Source organism: Haematobia irritans, chromosome 1 (assembly GCF_050003625.1).
Source record: "Haematobia irritans isolate KBUSLIRL chromosome 1, ASM5000362v1, whole genome shotgun sequence".
In the NCBI taxonomy this organism is placed as follows: Eukaryota; Metazoa; Arthropoda; class Insecta; order Diptera; family Muscidae; genus Haematobia; species Haematobia irritans.
This window is the reverse complement of record NC_134397.1, coordinates 100,466,478-100,487,682: the sequence shown is the minus strand read 5'-3', so window position 1 is coordinate 100,487,682 and position 21,205 is coordinate 100,466,478. Positions and strand designations below refer to the sequence as shown.

At 32.5% G+C, this 21,205-nt stretch overlaps 2 protein-coding genes and 1 long non-coding RNA gene across 3 annotated transcripts in view; 2 read left to right on the top strand and 1 right to left on the bottom strand.

The window, feature by feature from the left end:
- The window catches only part of Cad96Ca (tyrosine kinase receptor Cad96Ca), a 295,767-nt gene extending 293,218 nt beyond the window's left edge, over window positions 1–2,549 (top strand). Inside the window, exon 10 of the mRNA XM_075291266.1 lies at window positions 2,421–2,549. Within this exon, the coding sequence (XP_075147381.1) occupies window positions 2,421–2,496 (76 nt within the window). The 3' untranslated portion in view covers window positions 2,497–2,549. The remainder of the gene's footprint in view (window positions 1–2,420) is intronic.
- Window positions 2,550–5,784: 3,235 nt separating this feature from the next.
- Window positions 5,785–6,999, bottom strand: LOC142229425 (uncharacterized). Its single transcript, XM_075299991.1, has 2 exons — window positions 5,887–6,999; window positions 5,785–5,829 (listed from the first exon to the last, which is right to left on the bottom strand). The coding sequence occupies exons 1-2, from the start codon at window positions 6,997–6,999 to the stop codon at window positions 5,785–5,787; spliced, it is 1,158 nt and encodes a 385-aa protein (XP_075156106.1).
- Window positions 7,000–20,026: 13,027 nt separating this feature from the next.
- LOC142240592 (uncharacterized) lies at window positions 20,027–20,637 on the top strand. Its single transcript, XR_012723325.1, has 2 exons — window positions 20,027–20,360; window positions 20,428–20,637. It is a non-coding gene; the product is annotated as an uncharacterized LOC142240592 (long non-coding RNA).
- Window positions 20,638–21,205: the final 568 nt, after the last annotated feature.

Below are 21,205 nucleotides of genomic sequence, written 5' to 3'. Positions count from 1 at the left end.
CTTTTTGTGTATATATTTATAAGGTGCCAATTGGATACTTCCATTTTTTACTTGCAGCATACTCTCTCGGGCTCTCTTTCTAAACACATATATGTTTATACGTAAATTCTATATTAATATATGTTTGCATTCACACATATTATATTTAAAAGAATTGTATGTCCCAAACATAATATGTTCTAACATATTGACATATATACCGCAAAAATTTTATGCTAGTTTATGAACATTACTCTTGCACGTAAAAATATTGTATTAAAAATGTGATTTCCAAACATATAGTTTTTACACCCAATCAAATGAAAAGCAGTATTTTTCGTCCGTGCAGCTGTTACGAATTTTGGAAAAGTGCATTGCAAACCGTTGGATTCCTTTGAAGAGACGAAATAGATTTCCAGAATAAAGGTGGGTGCTACCTTCGGTTGAAAATCACTTTATTTTCGTGATTACTTTTCCTGAAATAATCAAAATTATAAATGAAAACAAACATATTCCTTTAAATCTAGAGGAACAAGAAACTGCGCATCAATTGAGTTAATTTATCTGCTTTATATTGAATTGTTTTAATAATGTAACCGCGAAAATTTCAACGCGAAAAGCGAACATAGTCCTGACCTTAAATAATGAATTTTATACAAAAACATGACGTTATTACACCCTCAAAAAAACTGTTTCTCTAACATATGTTCCAAACATACAATCAGAAAATTGAACGTCGTAACTACAAGTAAATTCCATAATATTGAGTAGTTCAACATTTCACTCACAGTTAGTTAAATTTAACTATTAATGAACAAAATTAACTCACGGGCAGTGAATTAAAATTACGGTCATTACCACAAAAATGGTTAAGAACTCCCAATGAGTTCGTAAATAGACTGAAGCAAATATAAAAATAGGGAATACGTTTTTTCTCGAACGGACGAAGAAGTTTCTCAGCGTTACTGAACTTTTACTGTGCAATATTACGAAGTCTAGTTGGACACGAAATTTCCATTTTTAGTATAAATATGGTGATGAATGTCAATTCTAACTACACCAAAAAAAAAGTGTCTTGTAAATTTAAGGACCATTTTAACTTTCACATAGTTCAAAAAATTTACTGTAATATAGTTCATTTTTCGTAACCACAACGAAAATTAACTTAGCTAAAGGAAAACTTATAAAAATTCAGTAAATGTTTTTTAGTTCACTAACTACGAAATGGGAAGAATTTTTCCTTAAATAAATTTCCAACACAGTAGTTAATACATCGTTGATTCTATTATAAAAATACATGGGCAATATAAAAATCTTACTACGAAATGTGGACAATTTACTAAGAAAAAATTTTGTATGAAAAAAAAATTTTGTAGTAAAAATTAACTTAACGACATCACCGATTCGTATGATGGCTACCTACAGATTATTTCCCTTTTTATTATAAAGGGTGATTTGTTAAGAGCTTGATAACTTTTTTTAAAAAAAAACGCCTAAAATTTGCAAAATCTCATCGGTTCTTTATTTGAAACGTTAGATTGGTCCATGACATTTACTTTTTGAAGATAATTTCATTTAAATGTTGACCGCGGCTGCGTCTTAGGTGGTCCATTCGGAAAGTCCAATTTTGGGCAACTTTTTCGAGCATTTCGGCCGGAATAGCCCGAATTTCTTCGGAAATGTTGTCTTCCAAAGCTGGAATAGTTGCTGGCTTATTTCTGTAGACTTTAGACTTGACGTAGCCCCACAAAAAATAGTCTAAAGGCGTCAAATCGCATGATCTTGGTGGCCAACTTACCGGTCCATTTCTTGAAATGAATTGTTCTCCGAAGTTTTCCCTCAAAATGGCCATAGAATCGCGAGCTGTGTGGCATGTAGCGCCATCTTGTTGAAACCACATGTCAACCAAGTTCAGTTCTTCCATTTTTGGCAACAAAAAGTTTGTTAGCATCGAACGATAGCGATCGCCATTCACCGTAACGTTGCGTCCAACAGCATCTTTGAAAAAATACGGTCCAATGATTCCACCAGCGTACAAACCACACCAAACAGTGCATTTTTCGGGATGCATGGGCAGTTCTTCAACGGCTTCTGGTTGCTCTTCACTCCAAATGCGGCAATTTTGCTTATTTACGTAGCCATTCAACCAGAAATGAGCCTCATCGCTGAACAAAATTTGTCGATAAAAAAGCGGATTTTCTGCCACTGATTTTGGTAATAAAATTCAATGATTTGCAAGCGTTGCTCGTTAGTAAGTCTATTCATGATGAAATGTCAAAGCATACTGAGCATCTTTCTCTTTGACACCATGTCTGAAATCCCACGTGATCTGTCAAATACTAATGCATGAAAATCCTAACCTCAAAAGAATCACCCTTTATTTAACAAAATTAACTTTTAATTGAACAAAATTAAATTCGAATTATTCTGTTTACTTTCAGAAAAACTAATATAGTTTACAGGCTGCTGATTTATTGGAAATTTAGGAGCATCTACATATTAGAAGGAACATGCTGACATGGTTATTATTATGAGGAAGATAATGATTTATATAGTTTATTTTTTCACCCTATAGTTGTTATAGATAGTAATTGTATGTGTAAGTTATGTTAGAACAAAACATATATGACAATAACCAAATTTATTTGTCTATTGCATAATTTAAAAAATAGTAAAATATTAAATATGTTTTAAGAAACACATACTTTAATGTTTTTAAATTAAACACATAATTTAATTTTTTTTTTAATTTTTAATTGAAATCGTGTTGGTTTTTAATCAAAATGGGTGATTGATACTATCATTTTCGTGATTGAAGACATTTCAGTTAAAAAAATTATTGAATCCGCGATTTTCGTGATTGAAATCAAAAATTTTTTGTATGTAATAGTAATTTTTTTGAATATTCTTACTGTTTAATGCTAACTAAGCTGATAGCCTCATTGGCTCTAGGAAACTATTCTTGAAAACCGTAAGTTAAAAATCAATATGTACGATAAAATTTGATATTTTTATATTTTGTATAACTTTGCAATATTAGATACTTATAAAGCAAATCCACACAAAAAAAAAACTAGCCAAATCAATGAAATTGGACAACAATTCAATGAATATAGCAACTTATGCCATATACCTTTCATATGGAAAGAAAACATGGAAATTGAAATTAATTAGTTTAGTCCTACTAACATAGAATATTACCCTTTTGAAGAAGCAATTTCTATCTACCGACAAGTAGAGGTGTGCACGTGACACGAAATGGTCGTGAATCACGAAAAATTTCTGACTCACGCGTTAGTCGTGCGTAAGATTTTCCCGTCGTGAGTGTCCGTGAGCACTCACCTGCACACCTCTACCGACAAGTAATTGCATCCAATGTGCGTATAAAAATATTTCCTTTATTGTATATCATAAGCCATAGTTTCGTGTAATATAATAATAATTTTTTGAAATAAAGTACCGGTGCTTATAGAAAATTGACTTGTATTGTACGAAAAATTTCATAGTTGTATACATGCTTGTTGTACCTTTGTTTCCATAATTTCTCTACTTTTTTGAAAATTATACTGACAATTTATTTTAAACCAATTTCTTAATATATATATAGGTTTCCAAAAAATTTTTCATTTTTTCCGATAGCATATATTGAATGAGTGTGAGTAATTTCTTCCCATAGCGTAGTAATAATGAACTAAAATACGATACAATACATGAACTAATTTATAAGAAAATCATGATCTTATCTAGATAAAAAAATCTTTGGCGTCAAATCATGGTCATTCTTACTATGGCTTAGTTCATTTTTCGTAAACAATAGTACACTTTTTATCGGTGTAGTATGTTTAGTTAGAAAACTGGTCGTACGCGGAACCGCGTTCTCCGTCCGGACAAAAGGTAAAATTTTATAAAATGATAAAAATAAAATCTAATAAATGATTCTAAAGGATTTGTACTACAGAAGAGTAAGTGGTTTGTACTAAATATAATATAACATGCAGTAATGGGGATGTAATAACCCAAATCATCCTCCTTGCGATCTTCTTGCTCCAAGTCCAAGTCTAGGAAATTCAGAATATTAATTTATTTTTTTAATGTATTATTTAGTTATTTTTTTACTTCTGAACAGTTAAATTTGAACTTGACAAAAGTTAAAACAAATTACTAACCCATAGGAAAATGTTGAACTTACTGTATGCATGTACCTTCTTTAGCAACATACTAAGTTTAATATTAACACTGGTTAGTTAAAAATAACTCGCTAATGGGTTCAAAATTCTCTGAGTGTATTTTGCAGGAAACACATATATTATTGGATATTGCCGAAACATTAATATAGATACGGATGTGATATTTCTAGATTTAAGTGTATCTAAATTAATTTCCGTTAATTTAAAATTTCAAATTGTAACGTTAAAATTACGTCATCTTTCTCAATCTGTAAAGTAACCCCTTTGCTTTGTTATCTTCATTTATTGTTATTCTTTCTTTCTTTCTTTATTGATCCATATCAGTACAAGAAGTATGAACTTATAATTAGTACTGTATGAAAAATTTATTATAATAAATGTATCACAACAGTGTAAATATTTAAAATAATAGAAATAATAATAAAAAAATAATAATAATAAAAATAAAAAATAAACATATTTTTTTTTAATTGAATAACAATAATAAAACAAATAACATTTATATTTAATCTAATTCCCTCGAAATATACATCTATTTGACAAATTAAATAAATATTATACATACATAAATGCTTAAAATATTAACTTATGTCATCAAAGAAAAATGATTTTGCAGTCTATTCTTAAATTGTTGGTGATTACTTGTGCTCTTCAAATGTGAAGATAGATTGTTCCACAGCCGAGAAGTAAATATGAGAAATTGTCTATCCGATACCATATAACGAGACCTAATTGGAATGATTGATTTTATCCTAGACGATCGTGAAAAATGTAATCTTTGAAGCAGATATTTCGGTTCACCCGAATAAATTATTTTGTGAAGAAATATTAGGCATCTGAAATTCAGCAGGTTCATAAAAGTCATTTGACAGATTTGAGAACTTTATCTAGAAATACTTTCATAACGCCCAACACCATATACAAATCGGGTTATATCATTAAACAAAATTTGCAGTTTCCTCTTATGGATATAATCACAATTTGCAAAAAGTTCACAGCAATATGTGAGTCTCGAAAGTAAGTATGACTTGGCAATCAGTAAACGAATGTGCGTAGGAATAAAATATTGTATGTTCCAGAGATTTCGAAGCATACCATACACAGTTCCTATGGTGATGTCTATATGTCGGTTCCAAGATAGTCCCGTATCAAATGTCACACCCAAATTCTTCGCGTATGTGGCATATTCAATTTGACAACCGTCAATGGAGATCATTGGTAATGCGCTCGGGTCAAAAGTCCTACGCGACAAAACTAAACACTTTGTCTTCTCAGGGTTAAGCTTCAATCCATTGTCTATCGCCCATTGATTGACCCGTCTCAAGCTATTATTTATGCTGTCTACACAGCTCAGGATGTTCGAGTTATCACTCGAAAAACACAATTGGACATCGTCTGCATAAATATGTATATCGCAACTCTCACAAACATTCACTATATCATTAATGTATATGGAGAAGAGCAAGGGGCCCAATACAGACCCCTGTGGAACTCCTCTAATGAGGTTCATGGGTTGCGAATATCTATCCCTGGCCAGAACTACTTGTGATCTTCCAGTCAGATAGGACGACAGAAGTGAGCAGGCTGATGGGTCAAATTTGAAGAATCGTCTCAATTTTTACAATAGTATGGTGACACACAGTATCAAACGCTTTAGAATGATCTAAAAGTAATAAAAACAGAACCTATTTCTGTCAATGCCCCTCCTTATAGTCTCTACCATATCAACCAGAACTGTCGTACAGCTGCGGCCTTTACGAAATCCAGATTGCCCATCCGTTAAAAGATCGTGTTTCGCAATGAACTCATTCATTTGTTGAAACACAATATTTTCCAATGCCTTTGAGAAGAATGGTAAGAGGGATATTGGCCTATATTCAACTTTAGTTTTCGGAATAGGAATTATTTTGGCCCTTTTCCAGCTCTTGGGATACGTAGAAGTAGTCAGAATATGATTAAATATATGGGTAATGTATGGTAGAATAAGTGGCAAAATGATCCTCACGAAACGAGGACCAACACCATCTATACCCTTAGAGGAAGATTTTATAGCAAGTATTGATTTAAATGTGTCATTTTGAGAAACACAGCTAAAAGAGAAAGTTTCTTCGTGGTGTGGAAAAACATCATCATCAGGTATGAGTAGCCGATCATCAGTAAGAGCTACATTACCTTCAAGAAATCTCATATTGAGCTCATCGGGATCTTCTTGACATGTATCGTCTTGGACATTTCCAATACCTATATCCCGGATCTGCCGCCATTTCTGCTGACTACTGATAGCGCCGCCAAATTTCCTGCCAAAATAACTACACTTCGCATCTCGCACCATTCTGACTACCTCACGTCTAAGAATCTTAAATTCATCGTGTAATCTTGACGTCTTAAATCGTCGCCATCTTGCGTAAGCCTCATCTCTTTTTCCGATAGCTATCATTATGGTGTGAGTAAACCAGGGTTGTTGTTCTGTACGTACGCACCTAGTCCTTACATGCACGACTTCATCATACACTTTATTTATGTTCCGTTCGAAAAAAATTACCTTGTCGTCTATGTTGGGCATTTGGTAAACATCACACCATGGTACATTCTGAGAACTCCGTAAAAGTTCATGGTAGTCCACATTCCTAAAATCTCTGTAAGTTATTGTCTCACATGAAATCTCCACAGAGAAATCATAGGCGAGAAAGATTATATCATGTCTAGAAAAAAGAGGCGAAGACAATTGATCGTAGCTGATGCATTTACTTGGAGTGGTTAGGAGGAATAAATCTAAGAGAGTGCTACTGGTATTTCCATAATGAGTAGGGGTATTTTCATTGATTGAGAACATACCCAAAGAGTTAAATTCATCTATTACCTTTCTCTCTCTCAGGAGATTAGAGTTGAAATCACCTGTGATGATTATTTCTCGGAATCAAAGAGAAATTGGTCTAAGTATGTCAATTAATGGGTCAATATCCACATGTTTATTAGGACGGTATACAGTTCCAAGCAATATCTGCCGGTTATTGTTAGTCAAACTTAGGAATATATATTCCATAATGCTGCCAGTAGCGTACGAGAAAACCACTTTAGCATGAATACCCTTTCGAACATATATTGCTACACCCCCAGCATGTGCCACTCTATCTGCTCTGTATAAATTATATCCATCAAGTCGAACATAGCTGTTTGGCATCTCGTTTCGAAACCACGTTTCGGAAATGCAAATTATGTCGATATTTGATTTCACAAACATAAATCTAAATTCATCAATTTTCCTCAAAAGACTTTGGGCATTTAAATGAACTATCTTCATTCCACTATGTGTTCTGGATAAAATTCCCAAAACTGCGCTCGCTGTAGAACTATCATATCTATCATTTGACGTATCTATTATTATAAGAATGGAAGTAATACACCACTGCTATTTTACATTGAATTATAAGGGTCATTAGTGTATGTATATCAAGGTATGTTTTTCGAAGTATAAAATAATACAAAATATAGATTATTATATATGATAAGAAAATAATTAGAACAAAATTATCGAAAAAGGTGATTTAATTTATTTAGAGTCTCAATAGCCAATGGTTCATCGGATTCAAATTTCTTAACGTAAACTAATCCTCGCAGAGAAAAAGCAGTTAAAATCTTTTTATCCTTCTTTAGCTTTAGAGCAGAAAGTAATATTTTGTGATTGTGAGGAGTTAGATTTTCGTTAATATAAAAAATATTATTGCTATCATAACCAATATGCTGCAAAGTAAGTTGTGATTTCTGCGTACGTTTAAAATTCGATATTGAGCGAAGTAAAAAACTTTTCTCATAAGGAGTAGCAAGCTTAACAAGAATAGGAGGATCTGGTATATTTTGCCTGTGTTTCATATTTTTAACACGATAAATAGATTTTACATTGAGGTTACTGACATTCAAAGCTCTACATATATTATTAAATATGGCTATTAAGTTTTCATCCTTGTATAATGGTATACCACTTATTCGAATATCCGAGGCTACAGTAGCATTTTCTTGCTGTAGAACTTTAAGCTTTAGACTATTGTATTCATCAAATAATCGAGTAGATTTTTTCACTGATTTCATCCAGAGACAAAATTCGGCATTTTAATGTGTTAATTTCGTCGTGAGCTTTGGCAACACTGTCTTTCAAATCTTTGAGTTCCAATCTAACTTCATTTATCATTTCATCTTTTTCTTCTCTCAACTTCACTTTCATTTCGCACATGAGGCGAGACTTACTCTCATGTATCAATTTTTGAATCATCTGTTGCATTTATAATTGTTGCTTATCAAATCTCTTTTCTATTACATTTATGATACGTGTGGGTGAATCATAGAAGGTTAGGTTAGGTTAGGTTATGTGGCAGCCCGATGTATCAGGCTCACTTAGACTATTCAGTCCATTGTGATACCACAGTGGTGAACTTCTCTCTTATCACTGAGTGCTGCCCGATTCCATGTTAAGCTCAATGACAAGGGACCTCCTTTTTATAGCCGAGTCCGAACGGCGTTCCACTTTCCAGTGAAACCACTTAGAGAAACTTTGAAACCCTCAGAAATGTCACCAGCATTACTGAGGTGGGATAATCCACCGCTGAAAAACTTTTTGGTGTTCGGTCGTAGCAGGAATCGAACCCACGACCTTGTGTATGCAAGACGGACATGCTAACCATTGCACCACGGTGGCACGGTGAATCATAGAAAGACGTTCTTGGAGTTTTTTTAAGATTACCATGATCTTGTTGCTGTTGTCTCTTTCGCAGTGGGGCTGTTAGTAAAGAGTTTCTTGCTGTTGCTGACTTTGTTTGAGTAGTAACTAATACAAAAGCATTTGAATCCTCGGCATTGCTCGAAGTGAGAAATTCCATTATTATTTCACTTTTTCACAGAGCAAACGATATTTTGGTGTTTAATGTAGATTGATAATTTATGTCCAAGAAAGTAGAATTGCCATTTTCGAATTTCGAAAATTTGAAAGTTGTGCTGGATTGTGCTAGGTTTGTGCCGATTTGTGCTGCAATTTGTTTTTTTAAATTTTATCAAATAGCCGAGATATTTCGAAAAAACTTTTTTCAACAAAATTTTTGCCAGAATCGCCATTTTCGAAATTCGACATTTTGACAGTTGTGCTGACTTGTGCTAGCCGAGTACATTATTGTGCCGTTTAAATAAAAATTCTATCTCTTATAGTTTTCGAGAAATTCTAAAATTTCGAAAAATTTCCAGAATCGCCATTTTCGAATTTCGAAATTTTTAATATTGTATTAAACCGTTATCGACTTGTGCTAAGTTGTGCCGTTGAGATCACCTTTCTATCTCAAGCCGTTTCCGAGAAACAGCCAAATTAAATTTTTTAAAAAGTTCAAAAATATGTGTTTGAAAAACGCCAAAATTTAAATTTTCGAATTTCAAAAAACTGAATGTTGTGCCAATTTGTGCTAGTTCAGTACTCATTTGTGCCGTTCGAATCAACTTTCTATCTCAAACCGTTTTGGAGATATTCGCAAAAACTTTTTTTTAAAAAATGCCAATTTATGATTGAAAATAGTCAAAATTTAAAATTTTCGAATTTCAAAAAACTGAACGTTGTGCCAATTTGTGCTAGGTTAGTACTCATTTGTGCCGTTTGAATCAACTTTCTATCTCAAACCGTTTTGGAGATATTCGCAAAAACTTTTTTTAAAAAATGTCAATTTATGATTGAAAATAGTCAAAATTTAAAATTTTCGAATTTCAAAAAACTGAACGTTGTGCCAATTTGTGCTAGGTTAGTACTCTTTTGTGCCGTTTGAATCAACTTTCTATCTCAAACCGTTTTGGAGATATTCGCAAAAACTTTTTTTAAAAAATGCCAATTTATGCCAAAATTCGAAAATTTTAAATTTTGACTATTTTGGCATAAATTGGCATTTTTTAAAAAAAGTTTTTGCGAATATCTCCAAAACGGTTTGAGAAAGAAAGTTGATTCAAACGGCACAAAAGAGTACTAACCTAGCACAAATTGGCACAACGTTCAGTTTTTTGAAATTCGAAAATTTTAAATTTTGACTATTTTCAATCATAAATTGGCATTTTTTAAAAAAAGTTTTTGCGAATATCTCCAAAACGGTTTGAGATAGAAAGTTGATTCAAACGGCACAAATGAGTACTAACCTAGCACAAATTGGCACAACGTTCAGTTTTTTGAAATTCGAAAATTTTAAATTTTGACTATTTTCAATCATAAATTGGCATTTTTTAAAAAAAGTTTTTGCGAATATCTCCAAAACGGTTTGAGATAGAAAGTTGATTCAAACGGCACAAATGAGTACTAACCTAGCACAAATTGGCACAACGTTCAGTTTTTTGAAATTCGAAAATTTTAAATTTTGACTATTTTCAATCATAAATTGGCATTTTTTAAAAAAAGTTTTTGCGAATATCTCCAAAACGGTTTGAGATAGAAAGTTGATTCAAACGGCACAAATGAGTACTAACCTAGCACAAATTGGCACAACGTTCAGTTTTTTGAAATTCGAAAATTTTAAATTTTGACTATTTTCAATCATAAATTGGCATTTTTTAAAAAAAGTTTTTGCGAATATCTCCAAAACGGTTTGAGATAGAAAGTTGATTCAAACGGCACAAATGAGTACTAACCTAGCACAAATTGGCACAACGTTCAGTTTTTTGAAATTCGAAAATTTTAAATTTTGACTATTTTCAATCATAAATTGGCATTTTTTAAAAAAAGTTTTTGCGAATATCTCCAAAACGGTTTGAGATAGAAAGTTGATTCAAACGGCACAAATGAGTACTAACCTAGCACAAATTGGCACAACGTTCAGTTTTTTGAAATTCGAAAATTTTAAATTTTGACTATTTTCAATCATAAATTGGCATTTTTTAAAAAAAGTTTTTGCGAATATCTCCAAAACGGTTTGAGATAGAAAGTTGATTCAAACGGCACAAATGAGTACTAACCTAGCACAAATTGGCCTAACGTTCAGTTTTTTGAAATTCGAAAATTTTAAATTTTGACTATTTTGGCATAAATTGGCATTTTTTAAAAAAAGTTTTTGCGAATATCTCCAAAACGGTTTGAGATAGAAAGTTGATTCAAACGGCACAAATTGGCACAACGTTCAGTTTTTTGAAATTCGAAAATTTTAAATTTTGACTATTTTCAATCATAAATTGGCATTTTTTAAAAAAAGTTTTTGCGAATATCTCCAAAACGGTTTGAGATAGAAAGTTGATTCAAACGGCACAAAAGAGTACTAACCTAGCACAAATTGGCACAACGTTCAGTTTTTTGAAATTCGAAAATTTTAAATTTTGACTATTTTCAATCATAAATTGGCTTTTTTTAAAAAAAGTTTTTGCGAATATCTCCAAAACGGTTTGAGATAGAAAGTTGATTCAAACGGCACAAATGAGTACTAACCTAGCACAAATTGGCACAACGTTCAGTTTTTTGAAATTCGAAAATTTTAAATTTTGACTATTTTCAATCATAAATTGGCATTTTTTAAAAAAAAGTTTTTGCGAATATCTCCAAAACGGTTTGAGATAGAAAGTTGATTCAAACGGCACAAAAGAGTACTAACCTAGCACAAATTGGCACAACGTTCAGTTTTTTTAAATTCGAAAATTTTAAATTTTGACTATTTTCAATCATAAATTGGCATTTTTTAAAAAAAGTTTTTGCGAATATCTCCAAAACGGTTTGAGATAGAAAGTTGATTCAAACGGCACAAAAGAGTACTAACCTAGCACAAATTGGCACAACGTTCAGTTTTTTGAAATTCGAAAATTTTAAATTTTGACTATTTTCAATCATAAATTGGCATTTTTTAAAAAAAGTTTTTGCGAATATCTCCAAAACGGTTTGAGATAGAAAGTTGATTCAAACGGCACAAATGAGTACTAACCTAGCACAAATTGGCACAACGTTCAGTTTTTTGAAATTCGAAAATTTTAAATTTTGACTATTTTGGCATAAATTGGCATTTTTTAAAAAAAGTTTTTGCGAATATCTCCAAAACGGTTTGAGATAGAAAGTTGATTCAAACGGCACAAATGAGTACTAACCTAGCACAAATTGGCACAACGTTCAGTTTTTTGAAATTCGAAAATTTTAAATTTTGACTATTTTCAATCATAAATTGGCATTTTTTAAAAAAAAGTTTTTGCGAATATCTCCAAAACGGTTTGAGATAGAAAGTTGATTCGAACGGCACAAATGAGTACTGAACTAGCACAAATTGGCACAACATTCAGTTTTTTGAAATTCGAAAATTTAAATTTTGGCGTTTTTCAAACACATATTTTTGAACTTTTTTAAAAATTTAATTTGGCTGTTTCTCGGAAACGGCTTGAGATAGAAAGGTGATCTCAACGGCACAACTTATCACAAGTCGATAACGGTTTAATACAATATTAAAAATTTCGAAATTCGAAAATGGCGATTCTGGAAATTTTTCGAAATTTTAGAATTTCTCGAAAACTATAAGAGATAGAATTTTTATTTAAACGGCACAATAATGTACTCGGCTAGCACAAGTCAGCACAACTGTCAAAATGTCGAATTTCGAAAATGGCGATTCTGGCAAAAATTTTGTTGAAAAAAGTTTTTTCGAAATATCTCGGCTATTTGATAAAATTTAAAAAAACAAATTGCAGCACAAATCGGCACAAACCTAGCACAATCCAGCACAACTTTCAAATTTTCGAAATTCGAAAATGGCAATTCTACTTTCTTGGACATGATTCTGGCAAAAATTTTGTTGAAAAAAGTTTTTTCGAAATATCTCGGCTATTTGATAAAATTTAAAAAAACAAATTGCAGCACAAATCGGCACAAACCTAGCACAATCCAGCACAACTTTCAAATTTTCGAAATTCGAAAATGGCAATTCTACTTTCTTGGACATGTACATATCGTAGAACAAATAATTGAAACGAACCAGCTAAGCAAATAAATTGTTGAGCAAATAAATTATCGGGTCATTAAATACGCCTCAATATAACAACGTAACAATATGTTTGTTTTATGTGAACATATTATATGTTTTGAAGCATTTTGAGCCCAAAAATTCATTTTAAAGAAAATAAACTTTTCAGTTTTTGCTTTGGATCATTTCCCACCAAGTTATAATACTGTTATGAATTTGATATTTTTAGATTTAAGTTTATTCAAATTAGTTTCCATTAATTTTAAATTGTAACGATCAGACTACAATAATGTTTTTGATTTTTTTGGTTTTATGTGTTGTGTTGTTGTGGAAATTTTATATGTTGGCCTGCCTAACAAGGTGCCGGCGCTTAAAAACGCCACTTGGCACAGCAATTTGAATAAAAAGATTTTTTTATTTAGGTTGTAATGCCGGTTTTAGGCTTTAAAACTTGAATGATACTTTATTTGAAATTTGATGATTTATACTACAGTAACGGCATTTCTAATTATATTTTCTTTTTTTCTAACATACCCTTAAAAATAAACAACAATCCTTATATCTAAACATATGTTCTATTATTTATTACTAAACAGCTGTTTGAATTACAATGTAACTTAAACTATTGAACAGCTGACTTAAAGCTAATGTTCCGAATACACTCCTCATCATTGATTTATATTTGTTGAGTATAACAATTATTTATACCCAATTTATCCCCAGGAAAATGGAAAACATCTTCAAATTCCTTAAAAATTTCAATAATTGACTGCCTGGAATCAGGATCACATGTTCCAATATCAACATTGGCCTATAAAGTTTCAATTCTTCCGGAATTACGTGACTTCGAATGATTAGCATAGCAGATGTCATTCACTTAATACTATGTTCACGAAATTATCGTAAACGAGGATTTTGGCCGAAATTCTCCTAGATTTCAGTAGATTTTCAAAATGAAAATATCAGCTGATTTTATGAGGATTTGGACGAAATCTCTTCAAAATCTCGAATACCTTCACCGTGCAACGCTGAGGAACATTCCGTTCTAAATTGTAATAAATTGTACAACGCTGTGTTTGTATGCAAACAAATTTTTTCAATCGGCGTTTCAATTCGAAAGTTATGGAAAGGTAAGTATTAAGTTAATTTTTTGTTTATTAGTTAAATAATTACAAATTGTAAATATTATAGACGAAAGTATAAGAACAATGCAAATTGGAGCCCTGATGCCGAAGCTTGTCTGATCCATGTGTGGAGGGATAATGCCTCCAAGTTGCCAGGAAACACAGCCACACATAGCATGACATGGCGAAGGAAATGGCAACGTTTGGATACGAATTTTCAAAATATGAAATAAAAATCAAAATTCATAATTTAACCAACAAATACCGCTGTGAGAAAAAAAGGTTGGCCTTTCTGGAGGTACATCATCAAGTTGGAGTTGGTTTGAGGAAGTACATGCCATTATAGGATCACAATCCAGCAATAATGACGAAGAATTGATGGAAGATAATTTTACAACAGGTTACCTACCTGTCACATTCATAAAAAAAACATTGCCGTAAAAAACACACCGTCAGTTTTCAGTAGATTTTAGATGTTTTCGCAAAACTGTATGTATGTATGTTAGTTGGATATACACAAAATACACAGTTCCAAAGATTTATTTTCTGACATGTCGTTTTGTTATTTTCGTAAAGAGCCAATTCTAATAATTCTTATTGCATTTGCTTTTGTGTTGGTCGTAAAATTGAATTTAATATTTTAGTCGTAATTTTTTGACCGATCTATGTAATTATAATCTACAATCCAATACAGTATGAGTAGGTTTTGGGATATAATCTGTAGTGAGTACTCTTTTTTAATACCCACCACCATAGGATGGGGGTACTCAAACTTTGTCATTCCATTTGTAACGCTTCGAAATATTGGTTTCAGACCCCATAAAGAATACATATTCTTGGTCGCAGTGAAATTGTGAGTCGATCTAGCAATGTCTCTAAATTTGAGCTCTTGGAGAGGAAATTTCAGCCCTCTGGTTGAAACTTCGTACGTGATGTATATTGATATGCCATCTAACAATAATGCAAAAATTGGGTCAAATGGACCAAGAAGTAAAGTGCCTTGTATAGGAATTCAATCAACCTTTTTTATATTACATAGTTTGCATATGAACCACAGGATGAGCGTTTTTCAAATGCAACAACTTTTCAGTTTGAGGGTAAATATAATTTTCAACATAAATTCAACTTGACTTGAAATAGCTCATCTTCAATACATCTTCAAATTGTTTGCGAATTACTTCAAATTTGCCAAAATGTTGACGAAATCTTTGAAAAGGTGTTGAAGGTAATATGAGAAAACTTTGACAAAACACTACCCTAAAATGCAGCGAAAAAACCATGTGGTTTTCAATACTTTTTTGTGCAACGAAGTTCGTGGTCAATTGCAAGAAATTAAAAAAATGGAAAATTTTAGACAAATAACCAAATTGTTTATAAAAATAGGTAAGTGAAAATAAAAAATGAAATAAAACTTTAAGGAAATCACTAAATGTATATCTCTATGCAGAAAACTAAAATTATTATTATGGATTCTACACCCTCAAAAAAAATCGCTTCTCTAACATATGTTCCAAACATATTTTGCAGGAATCACATATATTATTGGATACTGCCGAAACATTAATATGTTTGTTTTATGTGAACATATTATATGTTTGGAAGCATTTTGAGCCCAAAAATATTATATGCTTGGAAGAATTTTCCCCAAAGAAGATTGTGCTCATTCCCTCATATAATTTTCACTTCCACGAAATTTTTTAGTTCTTGGCACCTTTTTGTGTAATACAAATAATGTTGAAGAAATTATTCAATTTTTTTAATTTTTTAAATTTTACCTTTCTCCTGGACGGAGGACCATACAGTTTGTAAGCCGACACACTATTCACTGGGCTACGTAGCTGTTATGGTCTCCTGTAGACAATTATCGTTATAAGTTAATATAGCATAGTTTGCAGCGCCCACGACCCCATAGAAACATAACAGTATTTAACAGAAACATACATTTGTTGGCCACGTGGAGCAGTGGTTAGCATGTCTGCCTTGCATGCAAAGGGTCGTGGGTTCAATCCCTGCTCCGACCGAACACCATTTTTTTTTAATTTACACATTTGTACTTAATTTTTACCTTTAAGGCCGGTATTAAGTTGGCATTATCACTCTAAAATGGAAATGTTTTGCCTTTTACTTTTCTTTAATAATTCATTTTAAAGAAAAAAAACTTTTTCAATTGTTTTAGCTGTAAAACTCGAACTTAATGTCCGCTTTTCTACTTGAAGGTGTCCGTCAACTCCTCTTGGTTTATTCTCCTGGTTCCGAATGTCTATTCTCTTTACTCCGAATACTCAATCTAATATTCAAATTAAATAATATTTAGACTTAAGCATATTAAATTTTTGGCCTTATCATAAAACAGTTTTCCGAAACAACATACAAGCGGTTTCACAGAAATTGCTCCCTTTTGATTCTCTCGCTGTGTTATGTTGATATCTTTCGTCAACCCTCCCGGTTTACATCTCTATTTCTTTCTCTATACTCTCTCTCTCTCCCTCTGTCGCTCTCTAAATAAAATATCACAACATATATATGTCTACTCGAAATTTGTGAATTTATATATGTTTACATTCACACATATTATTTTTATGAAACATTCATGCCCCAAACATAATATATTCTAACATATTAACATATGTGTCCCAAACATTTAGTGTTAGTTTAGGAACATTAAATGTTTGCACTTAAATATATTGTGTTTAAAAATTGTGCCCGAAACACATTTTGTTTATATCGGAACATATGAAAAACATATTTTTCTAACAGTGTACGTACTTGAAAACATTAAAAAGCTGACCGATGAAAAAATGGTGGACAATTAACTGGAACTGCTAAAATAGTTTATAATAATTGGTACGTCAATATGAAAAATTAAATCAACACTTTAGAGAAGTCACTAAATTTAAATCTCTTTGCAGAAAACTAAAATCTTTGGACGCTACATTCTTGCAAACATTAAGAAGTTGACCAATGAAAAATGAGTGGCTTATCGACAAGAAAAAGTTTCCAGAAACATTACAACATGCAACCAATTAAAATTGTTAAAAACAACAAATTGTTGAAATCAACAACTTCTGGATGAAAATGTGCATCACAACGTCAGTTTAATTTATATGCTATTATCAGTTTAAAATGAATATTTTGTGAATTCCTTCTGCTGGAAATCAATTCTAACACGCGGTCCATTACGTTCCTAATTTCAAATTGCCCGCATGTTAATACATTTTAATGCTGTTTTATGACACCAAAAGGAAGGAAATCGAATTATCAATGCAAAAGTGTTTACTAATAAATTTAAATCTCTAAATTTAAATCTCTTTGCAGAAAACTAAAATCTTTGGATGCTACATTCTTGCAAACATTAAAAAGCTGACCAATGAAAAATGAGTGGCTTATCGACAAGAAAAAGTTTCCAGAAACATTACAAGTGCAACCAATTAAAATTGTTAAAAACAACAAATTGTTGAAATCAACAACTTCTGGATGAAAATCTGCATCACATCGTCAGTTTAATTCATATGCTATTATCAGTTTAAAATGGATATTTTGTGAATTCCTTCTGCTGGAAATCAATTCTAACACGCGGTCCAGTACGTTCCTAATTTCAAATTGCCCGCAGTTTAATAAATTTTAATGCTGTTTTATGACACCAAAAGGAAGGAAATCGAATTATCAATGCAAAAGTGTTTACTAATAATGTTTAAGATATATAAAGTTTTGGCTTTGACTTTCAATTTGAAGTGGGGATATCATTCATACAAATTTAGGTTGAAAAGTATTTGCAACGATGTTAATTTTGAATTTGACTCGCATCGAAAATTGTTTGACAAATTATTGAGTAGCGATGCATTTCAATTTGAGGATAACATTTGAGATATTATTGCTAATGTGTTGAATTTCACTGTTGAGGGTAATGTCTGTTTTTTGTTGAGAACGCGATTTTCTCAACAATTTCTCAACTTGAATATTACCCTAATCCTTTGAAAAAATGTTTGAAAAATTGTTGAAATTTAGCATTTTTCAAACGTTTGTGTTTATTGGGAAGTTTAATTTGTTTCTCTTCCGTTCACAATATTAATTTTCACGCCGCTGCGTATTTCATTTGTATAAAAGGTTTTCTTTTATAATTGTTTACTCATATTATAAAAGTAAGCAATAAAATAATGTTTAATCGGCTATATAATTTTCTTTTAGCTACAATGGAGAACGAAAATGTAGAGTGGAGCGAACTCGAAATTTTAGAAGATGTTGCGTGCCCCCTTTAATGGCGCTAAGGTGGTTTCCGACAGCTCGCGGCACATACCTCAGACGGTTCCAACCCACCAACCTTAGCCCAGAGGGACGAACACTAATTGAAAACATTGACATATCAAACAGAACAAAAAAAACGATTATCAACACGAAACACACTATTTGACAGTGGGAGCTTGATCTTTGCCTCCCTTCCATGGTTCTTGTTGTCCTAGCTTACCTTACTTTTGCAAGAACCCCTTATCCCACACACTCACCTCACATGCCTATACCACTCAGTTCACCTCCTCATAATAACAAGACTAACACATCATAATTTCGATTTCACAAAACATTACAAACATATTTAGTCATCATTAAAAACATTCAAAAACTTATCACTATTGACATAAAACAACAGCTTTAAAAATTATCTTTTTTATAAACAAAATATTGACACTGACAAAACAAAATATTGAACAACTAACACCAAATTTTCAATTATTAAAGTGAGCCATTGGCTCAGATTTGCCTATGTTAAAACTCCAGACGTATTTTGGTTTTTTACCCCTTTAACGGCTCGCAAAAATTATTTGTATCACGAATTCCTAACTAAAAGAGCTCTCTTAATTAAGTTTGGGGGATCTAAACACTTAACGACCCCAAAAGGAACGAAATATGTTTAAAATAGTAAAATTATTATTTTTGATATTTAAACTTCATGTGCATTTCACGCCAGCTTGGCACTTGGGAGACTCTCTTTTCGGTAAGTAATAAAAATTCTTTTACCTTATTTTCCAGTGTTTTAATATTAGAAAATTTCTTCCCTTGCAGGTTATCAAGGGATTTGTTGAGGAGAGATGACAGTCGCGGCTACCTCGCTTCAAGCAATTTTTTTTTTTGAACGATGCAGATAACAATGCCAAACAATACCAATCAAGCAACACGTCGTTGACCCCCAGGTTATGTTTACTTCAGTGGAGGTCAGCAGTTTATGAATGCTTCCTTTGACTTGGCGTACTACACATCATAAAATAGAAATGCGAAAAACACACAAGAACATTAACATGTAATCGAGCTAACATAATATAACCATTTTCCACACTCACTTTTATTAATTACGCCAACCGTAAAAATAAATAACCAAACAAGCACTTCAAAATATTGAGTTTTTATAATTTAACGTTTCTTTCTGCTTATATTCATCTCTGGCACCAATGAACCAGAGTTGATACTTCTTCTGGACTGGGTCACAAATATTGTCAACGACACTGACTAAACTGGCGAGAATGATCGTCTATATGGCGTCTAGCCCTTTTATATGGCCCAACCTGACGCTCCAGCCATTTTCCCCATTTTTGTTCCCGTCATGTTTGTTTTTATTTACTTTCCTATATATCAATAGCTACCAACAATTTTCGTGTTTACCCTACATTTTCCTTTCCAATAGGCCCATTCACTTTTACAGTGTTGTATGTACCCCACCGCATACAACTCTGTAACTTGGCACCACTTTTGTCAACCCTGCCCGAATAGCTGTCAACTTTCACATTTTATTTCCTGTTCCGTCGGCCACACCACTGTCGTCGAACCAAAAAAAAAAATTATAATAAATTTCCCCCAAAAATTAAAACAATTATAAATAATTCAATTTAACCCTGCCAACATTCCAAAGTTCCATTTCATCCTCATCGCTACCACAGACTCGTAAATGTCACCACAACCATGTGATGGGGGAAGCATATCAAAAAGTACAAAATGTACATGAAAGTATTTTGCCATCACTACTGTTAGAAGAGCCATTTTATTTTTTGTGAAACGCCAAGCGCAACCAGCTTGTTATATTTTATTTAAATAAAAACGAAAATAAAGTTCTGAAAACATAGATATTACGCTTAAAATTGTGAAAGGTATATGGTGAACAATTTTCGACTTTCCAAATAGAATAAAGTGATCGTTTTTCAAATATTTTTCCAGGCACGCTGTCTCCATCGAAAATAAACAAACTGGCTGATAGACGCTGTAATATGTAACTTGCTACTTAAAACTCAACATCATTCTTTTATTAATGCAAAAAATTATGTTAAATGTGATGAGATAAACCGAAAAATGTTATATTTATAAGAAATTATAAATGTTTAATCAAATCAATAAACATCTACACAATCGTGTTTTACTTGACCACAATGATTCTTCCACAATTACCTTAAAATGCACTTTTTCTGATAGTTTGTAGGGGTTCTTATTGGCGTCCTTAGAAATTGATCTAAATAGGCACCTAATAATTTCACTGATGAGAAACTTTTTCGTAGTAACTTGGCGTGGTACAACTTCTCAATAGTGAGGGCGCTTTTCCGCCGAGTTTTTGATGTCGTATATGATTGTTTTCGGCGTAGTGGGGATTCTCAGAAGCGCCCCCAAATTCAAAAAATGTTGGCTGGGAATAACTAACCAATATTAACCTCATTTGAGGCAACGGCAAATCTGTTGCCGTGTGTAGCACCCAAGACAAGGTGGCTCTAATATGCTATCTCCACTGGGCCCTTTAGCTGCCAGTCTGCAGCAACTGTCCCCCATCTGCGCCCCAGGACTCCATGCCGTGGGATAGTGTCATAGTCCACTTGCCATGCAACAAAACTTCGTGCTTTCTGCCACAAAGAGAAAGAACGATGTGCAGGCAAGGTCTACCAGAAACATCGGACCATCCACCCCGAAGCACAGATGTCACGTGTAAAATGTAACCCTTAACCAAACT